This window comes from Zootermopsis nevadensis, unplaced genomic scaffold, assembly GCF_977971745.1.
Source record: "Zootermopsis nevadensis isolate Lab colony 2312 unplaced genomic scaffold, Znev_1.0 Znev_ptg000030l, whole genome shotgun sequence".
Classification (NCBI taxonomy): domain Eukaryota; kingdom Metazoa; phylum Arthropoda; class Insecta; order Blattodea; family Termopsidae; genus Zootermopsis; species Zootermopsis nevadensis.
Genome location: NW_028259162.1, coordinates 9,387,298 through 9,411,423, shown reverse-complemented (window position 1 = coordinate 9,411,423; position 24,126 = coordinate 9,387,298). Strand labels below are relative to the sequence as shown.

Below are 24,126 nucleotides of genomic sequence, written 5' to 3'. Positions count from 1 at the left end.
GAAGTGAAGGTCTATGATATACGTTAGTCCAGGATGTCCAGGGCTTAGCAAAGCGTTAAAATATGAAATGACAGCTTCCGTCAAAATCTTTCCCTACTTACATAAATTCCTCTGCAGCTGAAACAGCAGAGACTAGCATACCTGCGACAGAGGACAGCCATAGTTGGTGTGGGTGAATGAAGAGTAGAACCGAGAGGGCGACGTACAGCAACGTCTTCTTCCAGCAGTCGAGCCACAGCACCACGTCCCAACACCGGTACACAGGGCTGTATTCGTTCCTGCGACAGCGACACCACGCTACAATAGGCTGTCAGTCATCACATTATGCACAGCAATATAACACGTGTTTGACTTTAAACGGCTGATCCACAACCGGCAATCCATATTTTTATGCGTTCTTAAAACTGCCAGGGTTGGAGAAACGAAGACACGGACACGGCGATATAGTCGCCAAGCACAACTTCGGTTTTGTTTCCGGAGATGAAGAGAGTCGAATGTTGAGAAATATATAACGTATCCCAAAACACTGTAGTTTTCATCTTCAGGGTGAACAAATAGTGATCGGGTATTTTTGGAGGACTTGCATAGGACAGGCAGTAAATGAGTTGAATTTGAACATTCAAGGCAGCTCATCACTGAAAGATACCTAAGGAAAATAATATACTCGAATGTTGCAATGATAATTCGCCCCAGTGGCGTCACAGACTTCAGTACTAAATTCACTGTTTGGGTAAATAAACACCAACAAAGGATAGTGAAACATAAAAATTCTGTTCACTTTCCGCCATATCAACGTTCAATTGTAATTTATCTTCGCAGATATTGTCACTGAGCGAGTTTGTTACACACAAAATAAAAAACGGTTTTGATACACACTCAGAGTATTTCCGGTAGACTCGTGGGCTTCTTGTTGGGTATTTGGACACATGTAGGCACTACTCAGAAAATATGGACAAACGTTTGTGTGCATAAATAAATCACATTTGAGGTGGTCTTGGCCGATTTCGCGGTGTTCCACTTTGCTGTCTCCGTGCGGCTTTATTACAATATGTATGATATAATGGAGCATGAATTTTGTTAACTTACACGTGGCACGACGTCCATTCAAAATTTCAGCAATTTCCGACCATCCTTTCAATATTCGTGAAATTGGTACGCAGGACGCCGACTTCTGATGACTCAGTCCTGGTTGGGTTGTGTTAGGTTAGGTTATGTTAGGTTAGTGGGTACATGCGCAGAAGGTTCTGCGCACTGGCGTAACGCAACGTGTCCCGGAGTGCGCACCGTGATATGGCGATTATTATTTGCGTAAAATTGAAATATTATTTTATCTGAATGCTTAAATTTTAAAATTAAGAATTTTGCCGTAGTAACACTGTGGGCTATCTACTCGTTCTTCAATAATCCTCAAGTGAAGCAAATGCTAACCTGGAAACAAGCATCGAGCTATAAACCATTAAGTGAGGAACGAATGGGGTATGTAATATTTACTGTCCAGTTGCCATTCAGTTTGTGTGTGTTTCCTATGGACTGCAAATATTTACCGCCGTGATGTAGCCGTTGCCACGGAGGCACAGTAACACTGCGATTCAAATAATTTAGTTGCACAACACTAACTGACCAGTAAACAAAACGAGTCGTGCAATGATTAATAGGATAAACAGTGTCTAGTATCGTTTGTTGTGGGTTATAGTCTATGATAACGAGGGGCGGCGCGTCCTGGTTAACCGTGTTCGGGTTACCAACACTTTGAAAAACGAAAAATAAAGCTATCTGTCTTACTTTTGCGCTTCAGTGGCACTGCATACAGCAGAACACAGCAGAGCCGATCAGATAAATTGCATTGTTAGCCAGCTTCAGCCGGCTAGGCGTTGTTAGCCAGAGAGTTGACGTCTGGCTGACTGGAGATGGATAACGATGCATTTTATTTATGTGATCGGTTCTGTGTGTACCTTATGAAGAACCACTGAACCAAGAAAGTAAGACAGATAACTTTATTTTTCGTTTTTTCAATGTGTTAGCCGGACTAACACGGCTAACACGAACGCTCCGCTTCTGGACATGCCATTTAATTTTAAGACATAATAACTCGAACAGATTTCATTGTGTGGGGCCTAGAACTACAGAAAACGAGGCGTATTCTCAGAATAAATAATATTTTGTGTATTTCTGCAAAATTATGCTTGTGAAAATTTTCAAAATTATTGTGAATGTTGACAGAAATATTTAAAGTATAGAGTAAAACAACCATTTCTCAAATCGAATTATCTAAAGTATAATAAAATGACAACATTTGCTCATACTTCATAATTTTGTTCATTCTTTTAGTAAAATCGTAAAGCTCAATTTTTCCTTCAGGGTTACATAATTCGCAGTACAATGGCCAATACTGCCTTCTTAGTTGAAAGGTCTTCGGATTTAATAATTTCCAGAAGACGATCTATTCCGTCATGTTGTAATTTTCACAAGTAACGGAGCAGTCAACAATTTGCCGGTGCAAGGGTAAAGAAGTACGTATACGTCCAAAATTACTACAGACATTTCAAAGGCGGCTTAAGGCTCATAAATTGTATAATAATATTTGTACACAATTTATAAAAATCAATAAACCTTATTTGTAAGGGATCTCCGAATTATTTCTTTCGTTTTCTGAACTCTTGCCACTTACGCGCACTTACCCAGGATCAGTGACCTTTTCTGAGCCCTTTCTATCCCACCGAACGCATCGCTTGATTTCTCATAAACTCTGCAGCTTGCAGACCTGAATTAAGGAAAACAGCGGATGTCAGAGAAATAACTTCACGTTTGTTTCTCTGTGAGATATTTAACGACACTATTACATGTGCTATAGTTGAGCAAGAAGATATAATGTTTATGACCGGAGAGTTAGAATGGAGAGGAAAGGTAACGTTCATGGCACATTTCAAAGTACTGTCCTAGCATTTTCAAATTTTAAATGAAAGCCGCAATAAATTTCAATAATTTCTGGTGCCAAAGCTGAGAATCGCTGTCACTACGTCCCACCGCGGTAAATTACAACTGTACTTAGAAGCAACGTGTGGAAGATTTTATTGATCCAAACATAGCAATATGACGATCCTTCGAGCACATAATTGTTTATTTTTCATTCGAGAATACAACAAAACTAGACTGCGTGTTTTGTTACATTTTATTCTAACTGAAAAAGGCTAACAAGTTTCAAAATTGCTCTGAACAGTCCCAGTGATATTTTCCGTCCAGCTACAGGGTTCAGTGATGCCACAAATCAGAATATAAAACTGATTATGCATTCCAAATATAACAAATATGCATCCTGTTTACCGATTAGTTTGTTCATCACTTTTGTACACACTGATATTCATCTCGCTCCGAAGTTCCAGCGCTCACAAACTGAGCAGAAGATATTAAGAGCGACTCAGCTGAATAGAGATGTACAGCTATTATCCGTTTTCAAGGGAACTCCAGCTGTGCTTTTCAAGTTAAAGAAATACACATTCGCTTGCTGACCACGACATTAATTTTATGTGGCCGTCGACAAAGATATGAATAGCCATTAAGGCCAGCGGTAATTTAAATTTTGCCGATCCCTGGTCAACGTGGTACTTCTATACAGACGGAAGCAATTTCCTGCATACTGAACATCAGCTTTAATGATATGTGGACAACTTGTAGACCGAAATCCACTTTTGTTGAAATGAAGAATGTGAAGGCGAGAATTAAATTTTTGAAATCTAATGTAATCAAAAGTTGTCAAAAGAGAAGCAACAAAGTCCATATTAGTATTGTACGACCTGGGGTTCATTACATTCGACCAGTCCTCGGCGTTGTTCAACTTTTGCTACGGTTTCATCTATTTCCGCAACAGTGACAGGCTACGGTGAGGGGTTAAGGGAAGGGGAGGGAGGAATGCAAAATTAACTCCTCCCTTTAACCAAGCTATGGTATGTTTCTAAATAAAGTTCCCTGAAGCATTTCTGCAACCCTCTACGGCCGCCCCTTAGTTGGAGATGTACATGTGCAAGGGTCGAATTACAATTTATATGTACAAACGCCATTATATTTACTTTTTTTTTAAACCTACACGCAGTGTCCACTGCTAGCCATTTTTCATTACAGAAATGTTCACTTGATACCAGAAGCAAGCAGTGATACATGTGTCCGCGGCTCAGTGTTAGAGTGACATAACGCACAGTTGTACTTCTGTCGTAGATTCCGGTACATCGGCTTTAAATGCTGAATAAAACGGATGTACTTCTATATAACTCCTGGCAAGACGTGGATGATAAATGGAAAGGAACGATATATTCATGACGAAATGTAAACTCTTTGAGAAAAATAGTTGAGCGAATTCTGTTTAAAACGTTTTATTTTTATTTGTTTTCCTACAATATTTTAAACTTTTAACTTATTTTCGAAATGGAGATAATATGAAGACACGGTCTAAAACTTAGTATTCCATTAGGAATGATAAACTCGTAGAGATTCACACGTTTTTCGATATCTTGTAAAGCTTAAATTCTTACTTGTATGTTCATCGTTTATTTAATGTGAAATGTATGTGAAAACAACAAATATATTTAAGTAGTTGTTTCGAAACATTACCAAAATGGACAACATGAGATATGTATGAGTGGGTGGAGAACGATGTTAAAATACGTTCATATAAGCTGTAAACTTAACTAACTTTTTTGATTACGGTAATAAATCTTCTGGTTACACACTGTTCCACAAGATTTCTTGTCTGACAAAATATTTATCCACTGCTGAAGAAAGTTTCTATGTCATGCCATTAGTTTACTTCATCGCTGTGACGACATTTCGCTGCAACCTGCATAATTTTATTTACTAGCTTATTCCTTAACCTCTTCATCTCGAATTTAAACCTTTAAAAACTAGTGGTAACTATACGCACCTTCCACTTTAACAATAACTTTGCAGTTTAGCGCAGGAAGTATATTTCTGGGTTTTGTATAATTATCAGAGTAAAGAGCGATTACTTCCTTAAACAGCATTTACCATCTAATCTTTGTAATGGTTATGGGTTCTGTTTTCTTTGTGGTACGAAGTGAATGTTTAAACATGCTTTAGATTCAAAGAATTAATTTCGTTACTGGGAGGAACGCGTACATATTTTTCTCGCCATCTTATCATTACTCAAAAAATTCCGGGAATTTATCTGAAACTTGGCAAGAACACGGTGCCTCATGAGGCCTTTACAACATTATACTTTTAAGTCTATACCTTTAAAAACATCAACATGCAACACACAGCAATTCTGGACTCGTAGAGACCACACTGAAAAATCTTTTCATATATTACTTGTGTCAAGATTAACCTACGATTAACTAACGAGTTTTTCTTGACAAGCTAATAGTAGCATAGCTTTTTTTATAATTTCCTAGTCTTTCACAGAACCCCAAAGTTCATTTATATGTTCAGAAAATCCCGCCTCTAGTCCTTATCCTGGGCCAGTTTTAATCCTGTATGCGTCGGCATACTCTGTTTCTTTAATATTTTATTTTAATAACAGCCCTATTCTGCCATCTGCACCTAGATTTCACAACTCGCTTCTTGCATTCGGTTTTCTGACTAAAACGTTTGGTGCATTTGTCATTTTGCCCGTGCTTCCTACAGTTAAAAATGCCTCATTTCATTGATACTCTTGAAAAAATCGTCAGTGAAAGTATGCAGCAGAATATTGACAGATAAACATTTTCCAATAAAGCTACAGCAAACTTGTCCGGATTCAACTCTAAACATGGGCACTGGCTGTTCTCACTCTGCATTGTCGTGGTATTCCTCATGCCCAACTAATAATAAGCTCAATCAGTTCATGATCGTTTCCTTCACAACTCTTTTCACATAAAAATTATTAACTACTCTTTCATCTCAGTTTAGGCTGATTCTCCGTAGTAAGTAACCAACAAACCAAAATGAAAACCTTAGGACTCTTTTAACTAATTATAAACTAACCATAACTTGAATCCTATGAAGTCGAAGCTCCATTTCTATTGAATTTTTCACCACTGAAAAGACCGTCTTGTTAATGCCGTTTGAGGAAATGATCGCTGTTCACAATAAAAATCATACGAATCACAAACACAAAATAAATATTTACCGACTGTTAAAGCAGGCAGGAAAAAAGTTGTCATTGGGGTTTGCAATGTTAACGAATGAAGACCTGTTTTAAGGAGCCCCTGCTCTGGCTTCCAGATGGCAATTTCCCAGTTCAAAAATCGAGTGCTCTGTCTGTAGTGGGTTGACTTTTGTGATCTGATATTGCGGCTGTAGACAATCTCCATTACCAGTGAGACGTGTAAACACGTCTTAATGGTTTAGGGTAAGGAGGGAGAGGAGGGGCGTAGAGACGGACATTGGTGTGGTAACCTGTCAACAAGAAAATGGCCGACATTTGATGGTGATATTTATGATGTTCTGTGCAGTCTGGAAGGACACGGCTACATTACCATCTGACAATTTTCCTTCATCTCCTGACAAGTCAAGGTATCAGTGGAGACACGTCTCAAGCATGAAAACTTCTAAATACTATCCTGAGTTCTATTCCGGCTTCTTGCAAAATAAAAATTTTGCGCTTTCACTTTGATTCAATTTTGAAAAAAATATTCCAAAAATTATATATTTTTAAAGCCACTGTAATACGTTACACAACCGCCATGTTAATGTTTAAACAAAGAAGAACTTTTTTATTTTATTAAAGACGCCGTGTTAACTGTATAGCTTATTTCTTGCATAAAGTCAAACGTAATGGTAAATACGGAGGAAGAACTTTGTTAAGGGAATCGGTTGTGGTCTGTTTTAAAATCAGTACGAGCATCTTAAAGTCACAGCAGTATGCAAAAACAAAGCAGGAATGCTAACCATTCGACAGCGACGCTAGGTTTTTCATTTGGAGATGGAGTGACATTAACAGCGTGCAGGAAGTAACTGGGAGAAAGTGGTCCTGGTGAATATGTTATCGCGGCATTTTTCTGAAGGAAATGAAGAAAACGACAGAAAACTTTAACTAGCCCATCCCCTGCGAGGATTCAAAACCATAATTTTTGAAATTGAGTCGACATTTCTTTGGATAACTACTAGAAGAGACAAATTTCCGAGCTTGAGGACCCTTTTCCGTCGCATTCTTGTGATGACAGTTGTGAAAGAAGAGCATCAAGTGTTAGGGAAAGGGACAATGGCGCTTCAAACTGTCAATTGCAGCTGATGCAGACAGCGGCTGGACGGGCAATGGAAGGCTTGCGATGAGATTGGATTATGTAGTCAGTCATACCTATTGAGTTTTATCAAATTACAAACTCAGGCCTGCATTTCTGTTCCTCAGGGGGCTTTGATTCAGAATGACAAAGGAAACAAAATTACAACGCTGGCCGTTCATCAGCGTTCTTTGCATTCAAATCAAAAACAGTTTCACCAGCACCGGAAAAGAGCGTGTAGAACACTGAACAGGCCGGAGACGAAATAAATAAACCATTGAAACAGCAGTTAGGCCCTACAGTTTTATTCACCTACACCTCCGCACTGGGTATATCAGTGTTTCTACAGTTGCACTATTGTTCTCTCGCCCATATTCACTGACGTCTCATTCTAGCCACATAGATAACATAGCAGCGTGCTGCGAAATCCAGGATGGGGGAAAAGGTAAAGAAAATTCTCTGCTTAAAGGAATTCCCTGGATTCGTAGAGGGTCAAATGTCATTGTTGCTGCGAGTTATACCTGTTCCACCTGAGGCCAACTCACGTTCAGTGGACACAGGACTGCAAATCGTTGAACAAAAGGAGAACTCTAATTATACCCCACCCTTCCCAGGATGAATGTTAATTGGTTACCGCAGCTGCTGTGCAACGAATTAGCTATAACAACGGAGAATTCGATTTATATGAAAATATCGTATTGCTGAATTAACAAAATATATCCTCATTCTACGTCTCTCTATATTCCGTCCTCTTTCAGTTTCTTTCACAGATTTACAAGACCAAATATAAACCACCGTTCGTTGTGTGATACCATTTATTTACGTAAGGTTTAAGGTAATCACGGTGGTTAAAATGTCCACGTCATTATTAATTTCTTTTCTGCTGCCCTCGACAAAGTTATGAAGAGTTAATGCAGTCTGCGGCAGTGGAAAGGTTGTTGGGACTATGTAATCCGAATGTGAGAAACGAGACAGAAACACAAAAGAACTCTACGAGTGTGATTACTTGGAAGTCGAAGACGGAGATGAGATTACATTACTAAAACGTATTTTAGAAAAATACGTTTCAAGATGTGAATTGGATGAAAGTGGTTCACGATCATTCAGGGTTGTGCCCTGGGGATAGATTTCGGTGTTTAGGCCTACATCGTTTTTATTACAATACAGGAACTTTCTAATCCAAACATATTATGAATTTTCATAAGAAACATATTTATGGTACGAAGAAATACGAACTGTTGTGGAAACAGTGCTAAGGAGGAATAAATTGGAGGTACGTACCTGAGGCACACTTGAAGGAACAACGTCACAGCCCACGTGACCTCGCAGAAAAATACTACGACAGCCCCGATTCTGAAAAAGGCAAAGGAGAAGATTCTGGTAAACTGAAGTCAGTCTGACAGGAAAACAGCGAACAGCACGTGACGTAAGTGGATTATATCGCTGGAAGATGAGTTCCCTGTAACGTAACTATCATGAGAACAAAACTAAATCGACTGTTTGCGTCATTTTGGTAAAACAAGTTTAGAGCTTCAGTTCAGACAATTTCATTATCATCTCACTAAGCACTCTCCTAATGAAAGACCCTTCAGAACTGTCACAGAACTTAATTAGACGAATGTCATGTATAATACACGGTTTGAAATTTCATGAATCACTTTCGTCAGGGAAGAACATAGATTTATAGCTTTTCAGAGCACAATGAGGAGAATATTTGAGCTTCAGAAAGAAAACGTATTGGCAGACAGAGAAAATTGCATTATAACGAGTTTCATAATTTGCATTTTTACTAAATACTTCAAGGCTAATGAGATGGGGAGACACGTAGAAAGCACACACACAGGTCCTGTGACGTCATGATTCCTTACAAGTTCCGACCACAATTGTCTGACTGGAAATTACGCCCCCTTTGTGGAACATCAAAGTAATTGCTTCAATGGAGGGATAATTAGTTTCCTTATGGCACACGTCGCTGTCACAGCCACCGCCGTGTGGCGCCTTCGCTGGACGCCGGTTCCCGTGTCTTGTGTCCAGCAAGGCCGTTCTGCTCCAGAATGTCCAGTCTCTCTGTTGATAACGCCCCTGCAACTTGTACCCGAAAAACGACTTGCAACTTATGACTGCCGAATGACGAGTTGTTCGTCCAAGATGCTGTCAATCTACTTATTTAGCAAGTGTTTGTATCTTAATGGATTAGTTGGTAATCATTTACTGTTAAGGGATGATGGGTCTTTTGGGACAATATTTAAGGCTATTTTGTAATCATTCATCCATGGACCACTATGTTCATGTACTTCTTACAACACAGCAGAATTATTATAAACAGAATATAATAATCGATAGACTAAACGACATAACCCACAAGCCTCCGAGAAATCCTAAAATCCTACATATTACAGGCACGTTTCCTTGATAAGTTTCAAATAACTTCAAAATTTCGCACTGTCAGGACAAACAGAAACACAACTATGCATATTGCAATGTTGCACAGCGTTGTATTTTTTTAAAAATCAATCTTGAATATTTGTAGGCCCATATTTCATACAACTACCATGTTAATATTCTCCGTTTACAACGAAAGTGACGCAAACAAAATTTTAATACGCTACATTTAAAAGTATTTGACACAATAGTTTTATTAAAATTCTGTAATGGACCTATGTTGAATGCCTGATATAAGTAATATATTTTATCACCTTCACTCTTTGGAACGCCTCCGGGGTTGATAAGTATAGCAGTTCTTTTCAGGGATATAATACAACCAGAGGGCACTCTTACCTAAGTTACGCTTTAGTTTTGCTATGCTGTTTCAAGGCATATGAATAACTCATTTATTGGGTTCTGATAGAAATATATATGACGCTGAGATATATGCAGCGGCGCCATGTTGTAGTTTTTGAAGAGTGAAAATTTATAAAGAAGTTTCCGGTGTGTCACAACCTTAATGCACAGTATCACGACGCAGACACACAGCCGGAAGGATAACACATTGAAGCAGTTCGATGAAAACTTGATCGAAAAGCAGACGTCAGACCTACACTTGGATCTCTTACAAGCTGATTTCTTTCAAATATTTCCCTCTCTGTCAAAGATGAAAGGCAAGGAAGCCCATGTATGTTACAGGCACTTCGTACCTAGGGGCGTTCAGCTAAGATAAAAACCGCACAAGTGCACTTCCAAACACAAAAGAAAAATTGTGATATTTTATATTAAAATAACCAGATTATGAAATGTTTAAGAAACAGGTCATAATAACTGAACAGTTTTAAAGAAGTTAAATTATTAAAAAGTGTTTTTACTTAAGTGAAAAACTGTAATTATTTTGCGTGGTCTTACAATTTATGGGGCGAAAATATGGTGGTGTTTTGAGAGCGGGGTGTCGAAAGGAAATGGACGAGGGTCGCCTGCAAATGAAGGCTCTCATACCCGCTGTACGCATGCGCTGTGTGCCGAAAAGAAATGAAAAGTTTTATAAAAACCACGACATCTCGTTCGCAATTAATCAAGGCATCATCAATAACTGGGGGCATTAGCGATGAGAGAGACGTCACGGAGAACTGCCTGCATACTTCGCATTCAGCATGCGAACTGTTGCGAGATTTTGGATAATGCAACTAAATTTATGTGCAATTCAAATTTTTCCTTCCCTTCTATACACGTGAATTACATTAGCACACGAATGTGCCGAGGAAATTAGCTGATTTGCATTACAATGGACACCAATAGCAACCTTTCGGAACCTAGGTTGCGAAATCTAAACTGGGGTTAAACGCGCCATGATCTATCTTAACTGAAGGCCCCTCCTCGTCCAGGACAAGGATTCGATCAAAACGTTTCATTCTGAGGCCGAATTATATACAGTTGTTCGAAAACAGGATCTTGGTAAAGAGTTATATTTAATATAGGCGGGGTTTCAAGAACTTACATGATCTAATCTCTGATTAATAATGAATTGGAAAGAGTGGACGTGGACCAATATAAAGTACTGACCCGGAATTTTCCTGCAGGGGGGATTGAGGTTAAATGCGGCATTTATAACACGTACTAAAATTACGTATAACATTCAGCTGAATTAAGATCCAGATTACACCAGCAGACTAGCTAGTAGAGACAATTCATGTAGTAAAATTGACGGTAGAATTCTTCGGGTTCCGTACTTACAGATAAGATATCAAATTGGTCTTAACTATATTCCACAGAAATGTGGGAAAGATTCTTACATGACGTAGATGCCCACTGCGTGATGATGGAAGGCGACGTCGACTCCCACGCCACACAGAACTGTGGAAGAAGAAAGAAGTAATTGTCACTATCACTTTACAGTTCGATGATTTCACAATTATTTTCAGATTATACAGTGTCAGGATGACAGCAAATGATGAATTTGAATGATTATAATTTAGCGGCCGTGGCCTATTTAAAGTCAGTATCCTAGAATTTGCTTGAATGCATTTCCAAACCAGAATGCCTGAGTCACGACAACTGGTGATTGACCTGAATATGAAGCCAGGAATTCTTTAATATGAAGCAGAAGTGTTAACAACTTCACCTCATCATTTTTGCGAAGACATGAAAATGTCATAATCATGCATTCAAACTCTGTTATAGCCTTTAGTTACTGGAATGATTTCAATATCTAAAACTTATTTCTTAAGCGTATTTATTTCTAGATGCTGAGATCCGCAAAGAAAATTACAATAAAATCCTTTTTTTATCATTAGCACTTATTATTAAATCAGAGTGTGGCAAAATTTGCGTGTGGATCTGGAGTCTCACAAAACCGAACTTCCACTTTCCAGAACCAGATAAATCTGGAAAGGAGATAAGGAAATAAAAGCATGAAATGGATAAAAGAAAGGAAGAAATGGGCACGAGGTTAAAAAAAATACAGTTAACGAAAGTTACGTTTCTTTAAACATAAAATGCCCCAAAGACGATCAGTTAAAATTCACAGTTAAACTGCTAAACTAACACACAAATTAACTGAACTGAGCTATAAGTCTCTGTTTCTCAAACACGTAATAAATTAACAGTGCATTGTTCAGTAATGACTTCTAAACGACCTGAGTAATGTACTGGCCGTTGCTACTAGTTGAAGATAGGAAAAGCGAAAGGGTTTATTTATTTGGCGTTCAGTTTAGCTAAGCTTAAAAAAGTTGGAAGAGAAACTTGAGCTTCCACATTACACGATCAGCCCTAGTGGGAATTTTACTGAGGGCATGACACGTACGCATTTTAACTGATCGTGTTTGGGGCCCTTGAAACACCATAACGTGTGTAAGAGGTTAAAAAAATCATCGTATGAGAACATAAATATGTGGGAATGTATCTTCACTGACATCAGAACTAATACCTTATAAAGTTGAACTGGATGTCAGGGGCAACGGGAGATTTTACTGATGAGCTGTACCCAATTACCGAAGGGCCGATACTGGGATCTCGATTTACTTGACAGGAATGTCGGTTATAGCCTTCTTCCAGGAGCCTTTTGTTTCCTGGACTGCTCTTTCCGAGAAGATTAATGTATGTTGTATTTTGTTGCGCCAAGATTAATGAAGAGTTTCAAAGTCGTGAACAATGTGTTTCACTGAATTATTCATATCTCAGAGCCAGTGTTATTACATCGATTTACGGACCACTGGTTGCGACATATTTTGCTGATCTCCTCTCCGAGTGCGGAAATGTAAGCATTTGTCCTTTCTCTTGTTCTCTTCTTCTATCTTTCACCTTGTGTTTCATTTCCTTCTATCGCCATGTTGTTTCATTTCCAACTTCTTCTTTTTTAATTCTTCTTTCATTTAATTTCCTTTCCACGTCTTTCTTTCTTTCTTTCTTTCTTTTCATTACTGAAGAGTGCCGGTGAAATTAAGCGCCATGAAATGGAGCAGACCCACCTGTTGCAAAATTGAACTGTATTGGAAGTACAATAACGCTGGAACGTTGGCAGGGAACCACAAGCTAATAACCAAGAACGTGACTTCCGGTTGCCAGATGAGTGAACAAATTCAGAGAAGTCATTTCTATGACCAGTAGCAAAGTTCGAGGATTAAAATAGAATATGAGGATGTCTGACAAGAATTAAAAACATCTGAGTTAAACAATAAAATGAGAGAATGCAGAAGACAGTTCATTCAAGGTCTGGACAGGATAACAGGTGATTGAATCCCTAAAACTGCCTGGAAGTATAAACCTGCAAGACAGAGCATCACCAATTATAGAACAACTAATCTTCCTTCAGGACCATACTTTAATAGTTATTCTAATAGTAATAAAAAGGAAGTCGATGACTGTCTTCATAAACGCCGCCGTCATAAACTTAAATATGAAAAAGTAAAAGAAAATGTCGGTAAAACGAATAAGAGACAATCCGACCAAATAAATAGAGTCGCGACACAGACTGAACCACGGTTTGTTCGTGAAAGTCGTGTGCAAGTAAGTACACATATAAGTAAATAATCCACATGAAATGACTCACTGCTAACTCCCCATTCATTCCATACGGAGAATAAAATCGAAATATCTTTCAAGATATTGACACTTGGGTCTCAATATTAAGTTCATACAGGCACGTTTATCTCGAGGAATATAACCAGCGTGTATAAATGAAATATTCTCTCTACGATAAAAACTCGTTTTCCGAGAGGCACGTATTGGTTGCATTTGAAAGAACTACTGGGTTACATGCTTCACTAAGAATATGTCAGAATTTGAATTGAAAAATATCTACCCGCACTCCTTTCATTCGTCTTCTTCTTCTTCTTCTTCTTCTTCTCTTTTCCACGCGGGTTACAGGATCCTAACGCGCAGGATACATGAAAAGGTGCAAATCTCGGGTGCATAAGACCTTAAAACGTTGGACCTATTCACAGGTTACAGTCTTTACTACATAAAATAATTAACGCCTGGCTGGCCGGAGCTAGCTAACGACGCACTTTATCTGGTAGGCTTTACTATGTTCCAGTGTATGGAATGCTACTGAACCACCAAAATGATACAGAATATTTTGTTTTATTTTTTTCAAAGTGTTAGTCACAGTTAAAATAAACGCCCCGTCTCTGACTGTGTTAGTTATTTGCAATAAATTAGGTGTGGCTGACTGGCTATACGAAAAATATGTCAGGAAATGCGGTCCTCCTACTGGGATTCGAAGTAGGTATCTTACGTTATGAAACAGAAGTACTAACAAAAACGTTCGGATTTATTCGAAGCACACATTTTTACGTTGAATTTAATCGTCACTGTATTTAAAGTTTTGTAAACAATTGTCGATTACATTGCACCAATATTAAGCATATGTTAAATACTTCACATTATCTGAAATATATTTGCCACACACGACGTTGCGGGAGTTTGCTTTACTCCCGTTATCAGATCCTATCAGGTACTTTCTAGATTCCAAATCTTAGCAAGATTATTTGGCAACATATTCCATCTCTCTTCATCGAATTATGCTAGTAGCATGTTTTATATCACGTTACAAAAGTCACTGAATTAAGTTTTCTTAATCTACCACAGACAAAGAACACACTTGTAAATCCACCATCTTCCACCCCCGCCATTTAAATGGACTTGGACCCTCGGAGACATTTTTATGACTAGAACATAAATTTCCACCCCTCCAGCGAAGTCCAGTTCTGTTGCCGGAAAGTGGAATAAATCTCGTAACCCTTTTCACGGGAATGAAAAGTAAAATGGGAGTTGATGTGGGCTACCATGCGAATTCGCAAAAAAGACTAAAAATTATTTTTAAAAAAGTTATTTCATAACCCACCACTTTCTCCCACTCCCTGTGCGTCCCACAAATACGCCCATTTACAAAGCAATTTTACCCTACATGAATTTCAAATTAATGCAGGCTACGATCCAATGCGACTTGTTCGTTCTTTATTACGTGTTGTAGGAGTAATCTGGGATGTTGTACATGGATACATGACTCATGCCATTAACATGAGAGTATAGTATGTGGAATTTCTATAAAATACAATTTAAATTCGAAATGTAGGCTCTGTATACCGTAGACAGCGGATATAAATAGACTACAGCATATGTTGATGTTGATAATCAACGAACAGGACAAGTGTAAAAATGGGTTCAGACCAAGGCAACTGGAAACTGCAATTCAGCTTCAACTAATCCAGTTTTTCAATGGAAATCTAGTTGCGTTTTTGAAACGTGTACATGAGGAACCGATTTTCTGTAAAGTTGCTCAAAGGTTTTGAGTAGGAAAGGACCTTCATTCAGAAGTTTTCTCTCACTATAAGTGATGTTACCTACAACAACCGTCATCCATTTGCAAAGCCAACCTGATTTTGCAGCTGTTCGTACTATTGACCGTCAGCAACTCACACGCAGGACACGCAATTATAATCATTATGAAGTCGGTTATAATCCGGAACAAAACCACAAATCGCCTCGATTTCTGAAACGAAACTTCCCAAAAGTCATTCTATCATGCCTCGTCTGAACCATTGGTATTTAGAGTATAACTATACGTAAAATGTCATGGGTCGCAAGTTATGCTAGAAGATAAGAAAAGTGATACTTTCAAAATGAATCATATAAAACATATCATAAAACGTTAAGTGCCGATACAAAAAGCTAAAGAAAACTGGGACCTGAGAGAGAGGGAATAAATGAGGAATTGATAAAGTTTCGTTCATGGAAGTCTGTAATTTATATAAAGGTATACCCTTCTGATAGTAATGTAGGAGTTGCTACATCGAAAAGGTTCTGGCGGCTGGAATATGATATTTACTTGCTGAACCTATTTCATCTTAGTATAAATCAGAGGGATAACACAACTGATAAAAAGTTCGTTCCTGAGAAAATACACACAAACTTGTCACTCCACTAAGTCATAACGTCCATTTCAATAAACTATTAACCATATCTCCCTATTTAAACATTTCACGATAAAAAATTCCTTCCGACAACCAAGCATTTGAAAGGGTTTCTCAAAATATTAAACTTAACACATGTTTGTGGAGATGAGAAATCGCCACCCCCACTCCAAGACCTCGTTTCCCATTAACGGAGTCGTCCTACAATGTGTCTCCAATAATACTACATAACTGGATGAAAAAGTAACGCAAGTGACAAGATCATTTTTTGGTTTTGGAATTGCATTACTTTTATCGCCCTCTGAACCTGATGCTCATATAAATGTGAAGCATTCCATCTGCACAGCAAAGAAAACATAACGCTATCGTTATGCGCGGCGATTCGTACGAACGCAATCTCCGTGGAAAACGAGAGTCACCTGAACATTCTTCATACTCTGGCTCCGTTTTTAAAGTCACGATAATCAATTTATCCTCTCGCTTTTGTCCCTTCGTTCTGATCCAATTGTGTCTCGTATTCCAGCGACTACTGGGGCCCAATGTCATGACCCGTATAAATATTTGAAGCCAAGCTACACTGAAGCTCTTACTGCAGTTCGTGCCTGGGTTACGACGCCTTTAGAATAACCCCGCCCGAATCCATCGGGCATTGTCATGAAGTGTGCACCGCAAAAACCCTCAAAACGGTTTCGGTTATTAAACCAGCAATACGAATCCATCCAATTTCGTTAAAACTCCCAAACCCCATGTTCTAATACTCCAGCTTGCCCATAAGGAAATTGACTGCTTTCAATTGTCTGACTATTTTCAGCAGTGTCTAATAATTCAATACTTAACGCATAGACAACTCAACACTTACCCCATTAGGAATTTCAGTTTGTTAATCTTGTTTCTGGATGATACGAACTGGAAGAAAGATAAGGCTTGTAGAATGCCGAATGCTGGTGGGACATATGTGCACTGCTAGGCTTTAAGGGGTTAATGAAGCAGATAAATAATTATATTTATTATTAGTTGCACAGCATTACAGACGTTCGTCCATCGAACTGCATGCAATATAAATATGGAAGAGGATCCAGTTGTGGTGGTTTTATCGTAATCAGTGAATAATTTCGATTTTTAACGAGTAAAAGTAGTTTGTATATAGAGAAGAGAGGTGTGTTTAATCGAAAATCCATTTGGAAAAGTGTCATTCATAGATGGAATTATGTTCCTTTGTATTTTAGATTACCGTTGTTCTTATATTGTCGATATAAATCGAACTGCCAGTTGTGTTGGCAGATATTTTAAATGCAGTAAACGGGATATTTGATACTAAGAGGATGTTTGAGCCGTAGTTCGTATGTTTAAAATACTAATTTATAATTACTTCAGTCATAAGTAACGGTACAGTTATAATTAAAATGTGTGTTTAGCTTGAATTTTGTATTAGAATCAAACAACGTAAACAGTACTCATATACACATTTCGTTGTGCAGGCTAGTATGTTTCTATTAGTAGCCTTTGCCGTTCATCTAACATCGGAACGTGTACCTAAATCTGTGGATGCTGTTTTCTGTAGCCGAATTTCACTTAATGTGTACCATTATCATTATCATTATCTCAAGAAATTATTTTCACACTTACGTCAAGGCAACTCATCTCCTAATGTTTCCGACTAAAACTTCAATTTCTCATCTCCTCATGAATGCTACATATCCAGCCCATCTCATTATTATCAATTTAATCACCCCAATAACATTTACTAAGCACTACAAAATATGAAGTTCGCCACTGTGAAAGTTTCCCCATTCTCCTACTTCAGCTCCCATTGGTCCACGTACTCTCAGCAAGACTTTTTCTCCAAATAACCTTAATATGTGATCCTTAGTCCATTCTTACGGTAATGAAAGATGCATTCTAATTGCCTACAGTGACACGGGAAGCGTTTCTGTGAAAATGCAATGTGATTAAAAAGCTCCAATTGATATTCATGCAGTTTGAGACAACAGGGATGAAAGAAAATTTCTCTTTTCACGGATCGACACAGCCTGGGGTTAAGTACGACGAGTTCCACTTTATCTGGTATCGAGGAAGTATAACAGCTGTGATAAAGGAAGGTCGTACACTTTTAGAGCTATCATCAACTGCTCTGTAGAAAAGATGTTACAATTTTTAACTAAGCCAGTAACTGTTACCTGAAGAACGTAAATTTTTGTGGCTATTGAAAACTATTAAATACGATACTAGCTAATGCACCCGTTCTTCCACCAAGTTTTTCTGAAAATAAAAATTAATAAAATTGCATATTTATTCTGTAATACACCATTCATAAACTCTTACTTAGTGCTATAAACGTTGGTCAATCATCTACACGCAAATTAAATAACTTCATAGACAATATAAAAACAACAATACATTTTCAATCTATTAAGTGAAAACAAAGTCCAGTGTATTGTTAAAGATAATATGAACTTTTCTGACTGTCGGAGCGCTAACGGAAGTCCGCTGGGAGCAGGGTGGGCATAAACGGCTCCGCTATAAAATTCCATAAATCATGCAACACTATTCCTATACATAATGCACTGCACTGCTGGAGACTGCATTCGTATACAGTGAGTCTGGAATAGAAATCGGCGGAGAGCGCATGTCTTGAAAGATCATCCCCTCCTCATGCTCCTACTTTTCAAGGGAATTTTCTTGGCGTGCGAACAGTAGTTTTCATTAAATTCAAGTTCTGAATGGTGCTAAATAACAAACAGATCGCGTTGCTTATTATGGGTAACCAGCAACGAAATAGAGCTGGGTGGAGATTTCTTTATGCATTATACAGTATACGATGTCATAGTTCCACCGGGCATATAGGTCGGAATGAAATTGGGGATACAGAATTATTTTATAGCAAAGAAGACGGAAGGTGTCGCTAATTAGACAGGGCTTAGATATCAGAATTATATCTCGTGTCAGTTCAGAGTGTAACTTCGTTATAGATTTGGAAGTCACTGTACTCGGAGCGGTGGCAGGTCACAAGCAAATATTAACTCTGTTTTGGGCAACCCTTGTACTCTCATTGTAACAGCATTACGGGCTGTGGAAGGAAACGAAGACTTGAGCATCAAGTCACGCGTTTTACGGATGATATCGGTTTTTCACCATTGACATTCAAGAGGCGCTTTGCTTCATAAGTCAAGAGCAGCTCCAGGCACAGCGAGAAGTAAATTAACAGCTGGAAGTGATATTAGAAATATGTACACACAGGCATTACTTATCTTCTTCTAGTACAAAGGTAATATTAAAGAAAGCTGCGATGTATGGCCGTACATATTTTTATGATCCCATACCGAATGGAATTAATGCTATCTCAAACTTAAAAGGAAGTTCTGACATGCGAGTAACAAATACAGCTGTGCAGTAATATGTAACAGAGTGACTTTAAAATATTTATTTATGTTTTATTTAACGATACTGCCAGTTGTTTACAGTATATAGTGTTCAAAGCGAAGATGGTTAATAAATAATGAATTAGAGAGGCTATGGAATAAAACTGTCGTGTTCTAATTCAATGCAGCACGGCAACAACCACGAAAAAATGTCAGGACAGATTATCTCCAGGTCGCTATTTGAACTCCAGACGTCCAGAATACGAAGCAACACACCGTGACATTCAAGCTGAATAAATGATTACCACCCAGCGAGCCTCTTTTGTCACTAAAAAAATTTATCCAGTGTACATGACTGTCTTCTGTGATCTTGCATCTTATAGTCTGACGGACATACGTTTCAGATGTGTTTACTGCCTCCATCATCAGAACAGTAAGCATCTCTAAATCATCGGTCAATTTGAAAGAGATTACACAGCGTAACATCTCAGAAGACAGTCATTTTCATACTCAACGCCAATGTCTGACACGAAACCAGAAAAAAAAATCCTGCGGAAATAAATGAGTTATTGTCGGGCCGAGCCTGAAGTGTTAGGTTTTAAAGACAAAGCTATGCTAATCACTCCCACCCGCGTGATACATAGACATTAGCACCCTAAGCGTTTATTGCGTTTTACAAGCGATGTATAGAGAAAAAGCAACATCTAGCGTCATTTGTTTTCGGACATGCAGGGTCTCGTACTGATGAGCAGTAGCAACCTACGGACCAATTTGTACAGCTGCCAACAGCGATGGATCGCCACATCTCGAATAAAAAGAAAAAAAGGCAGAAAGGGAGAAAGGGAAAGTTGGGCGAGAATGGTGAGGAACACTAATTTTAACGCGGAGGAAAAAGTAGGATTTTTTTTATCTAGCTGTGAGGGTTCCCAGGCAGTACTTGCTCGTCCCTCTAGTAAATGTAGGGTGAAGAGAATGAAGTATGATTGGGGTGTTTTAGGGTGTGAGAAAAAGAAAGGATCTGAGTAGGGTCTTGCTGTATTCGATGAGAATTCTGAATTTTGATGTTAACCTTGGGAGGGCTGTGCCTGAAAGGAAACTCATAAAGTTCAATACATACAACGCGTATTAAAGTGGAAGAAAGAGTGTTAAAGAAAAATCCCTGTAAGCAGAAGAATCTTTCATACAGCTCGGATTAAAGTACACATACGGATTCTTAAGCATCTATCAATGTTCACATATTCTGCCTTTCACGTTACGCATTTACGAGATCCAAAGATTCACGATTGCACCCTTTTCTTCCAATCCAGCTGTTCTATTTTTCTTCTCCCTGTTCTTTGTTCCTTGTTCACATGATACAGAGCTCACTTATCCTGTTCAACAACTTTATGGCTGTGTTAAATATTCCAGTCCTCTACTGATCCTTTTCGTTAAAATTTTCGTCTGACTCTATTCATATTTAATTATTTTATTAATTCAAAATGTATTCAGACTATAATCGAATGTCTAATTTTGTTCACCTTCATCACAGCATCCTGGATTCTCATTCAATACACACAAAATTGATAATTCCTGGAAACTGAATGACAATGCAAAGCGTATGCAATAATTCATATCCCTATATACACAACAGAGATTCATATTCGCTGTATATAACAGCGGAAATGAAAAAGCAAAGCACGCACACAAAACATCATTGTTCCCGCCTCGAAGTGAGCGAGATAATAAACTATTGATGATTCTAAAGATTGTGATCCGGTGATCTAGACCAATTTATAGATCCCGGGTTCGATACTACTCGCCGTCAATAATTTGAAATAAAAAAATCAGTATAATTATAACCAGTAACCAGAAGATGACAGCAGAACCGACTATAGAAATGTACGAGTATTTCAGAAAACGGGCAATGCCCAAGATAATACTGGCGAGTTACACTCAACTGTGTCTACTACCAGCAATATTTCATTGTGTACGAAAGTATCAGTACCCCGAACGCCCCACAAGATCGATCATTGTTGGTTAAAATATTCAACAAAAGTTCAATAATAAAGCTTCATTCTACCTACGAGATTAATAACCCGAAGGGATTTTGCCTCATAGAAAACTTGAGCATTCCAATATTTTAACACACTAACAACCATCTTTCGAAACAGCCCTAGAACTTATAATTCTCCCCTATTCAATTATAGCATACGCTTTTATACTCGGGAAAAAAACGTTTCTGCTCTAGGTCAAACTTCCTATGCTTCCAGGTACAAACCTATTAATAGATGTACAGCAATCTCACGGATCCATGCAAATGCCACTTGTTCCAAATTTTTATACAATTTAGCAATAATACCTATTAGTTTCGAGCACTTAATGGAAGCCACCTGAAGATGACCAATTAAGGTCGAAAAATGTAGCGAATCTTAACAAACATTGAGACTACAATAAAAATTTGTTGTGTAGACCGACTGTCAACCTAGCGTACAACGCCGCGTTCGCAAGGGACCGCAAACGGTCCCAATCCTGAACCAGATGCATCCAATCCACTTCCTCAAACCCTATTTCCCTAATATCGATTTTAATATTATGCTCAAATCTACTCCTAGGACTTATGAGTGGTCTCATTCCTTCATGTTTTCCGGAAATCTAATCTCTCTCATGCGCTCTACATGCCCCACTCATCTCATTCTCTTTTACCATCCCCATAACCGAAACAAAAAAAAAACACGAGGAAGGAATTCTAAAAAACTGGGCGCTTATAAAAACGTCGGGGTTGTAAATTGCTTTACAACAAGGCGGAATAATCTGTTGACTGCAGAGAGACGACACGATGAGATGAGTTGTGCCGGACGCTTGTAGTGGCGTATTGCCTGGCTTTTATTTCGTCCGGACGGGAACAGGTGTCAGATGCAACGCGGATGTGCAAGAATGTCACGACGAATATGAATTAATTTCCTGTCAGGCAGAACAAATTATCACCACCACGTACTTAGCCCCTATCATCGAAAACTCTAAAATGCGCCCGTCATGGCTCTGCCCCTTCTGCAGTCATCACCATCACTGTTGTAATAATTATTAAAATAATACCTGATCGACATTCTGACATCATTCATCTACTCTTCGATAAACCTAGGATTTTCAGGGTAAATCCCATAAGCAAAGGATTAATCAAAGAATTAGCTCTTAGTAAAACAGTTCTGTAATTAAAACTTCACGCCGAGAAGGAGCGCTCAGAGTGTGAACAGTTAGTAAGTGTTCAATCAGAAGAGACCTGCGCGTTATTCCGTTCATGTAAGGGAATCGAAGATGAGAGGTTGAATTAACCTGCTACATAATTTACCTAAGTGCTGTAATTGTGCCTTAATCCCGTGATGCGTACCAAAGTGCTATACGTCCCACCCTGGGAAAACTTCTCGCGCAAATACCTTTACCTAGCAAGACCAACAGGCATCAAAGTCGCTACATCTTGCATCCTGTTATAAAGTGGGTTTCAGGAATGCTGTGTGTGGGTCGTAGACGGTTGCACGTGCCTTGATGTAAACCTCGTCTTTAGGCGGTGTGTTCCTTTTTCAAAAAGGAGAATCTTCTGACTCAGTCATGACAATATAATAATTTTATCCAACCTTGCATTTACGTCCGTTCATGTTAAGTTTACTTAAGTTTGTATTTTTGTTTAAAACGTATGGTTAACACAATAATCCCGTGTAGCTGTAACAACTGAGATGATCTGAAACAATATTGTTGCCTAGGACACACCAGCGAAGAAACACAACTAAAACTCGTTGATATGGTACAGAATAATTATTTCCTAAAATTAATTTTCCTCCGAAAGAGGCGTAAATGTCAATGTGTTTATATTTAAAGTACAACAAGTTTTCTAGACAGCGCAACCGTGAATCAAACTTACGCCTTACAGATCGGTCCGACTTAGGAGAAGCAGCCAACTCTTCTCCCTGAGAACGAGTTCGGTAAAGAAACTCACAGTACATCTGTTCTTTCATCTTAGCTTTCAAAATTGTAACAATTATTATTAAAATTTAATATTGCGCATTAACAAACGCTTGTCTTCTTCGCTACAAACAATTCAAAGAACAGTAACTGCTCCTTCCCACTGAATGCTCGTGATGAACTACAAACAACCATCGGTCAAACGTATTCATTTAACCTATGACATACCTTCTCTGTTACGTAATATAATCCAATAAAGCAATAAATCATGTTCCTGATAGCTTGTTGAAACTGTTCCAAATGATCCCAAATGTGTTTAACGTTTATTTAAATAAGCTGCTAACTTCTGTCATGAAACTGAGAACTCCCTACAATGTGAGGCTCGCAGCAGACGCTCTTGTGGTTTGTTGCATAAACCATTTCATGAGGAGAGCTCTCGAGCAATGCACGAAATGAATTAAGGAGAGGGTTGTATTGGGGTGCAAATTAATTACCCTCCTCCTTCGTTGTAGTAGGGGAAGGGGATATTCAGCAAAGAGGTGTCAAGTGGCAAATATATCACGGCATGTCACGTGGTACATAAAACCAACCCATCAGCCAGAAACTTGCTACATTAATCACTACAGACTATGAAACTAGAAGAAAACATGCGAAAAAGATGTATGAACAAAATATTATACGGAGAATAATGCGTATGGCCCTGTTTTTAAGAGCCTTCAGTGAAAGTATATACTGGTTCGGAGACTGGAACAGAAAAATAAAGAACATGCATTAGGCTTCATC

The 24,126-nt window shown here is 38.4% G+C and overlaps 1 protein-coding gene across 5 annotated transcripts in view; it reads right to left on the bottom strand.

The window, feature by feature from the left end:
* Nucleotides 1-24,126, bottom strand: part of LOC110836651 (transmembrane protein 72) — a 69,005-nt gene that overhangs the window by 6,548 nt on the left and 38,331 nt on the right. For 3 of the 5 annotated variants that reach the window (XM_087358467.1, XM_022078076.2, XM_022078077.2), the window contains exons 2-4: nt 11,432-11,492; nt 8,493-8,564; nt 142-278 (exon numbers count right to left, since the gene is read on the bottom strand). In XM_087358467.1, the coding sequence (XP_087214593.1) occupies nt 142-278; nt 8,493-8,564; nt 11,432-11,492 (270 nt within the window). Of the gene's footprint in view, nt 1-101; nt 279-8,492; nt 8,565-11,431; nt 11,493-24,126 lie in introns of all 5 variants that reach the window. The other 2 variants (XM_087358468.1, XM_087358465.1) reach the window with 2 other exon arrangements.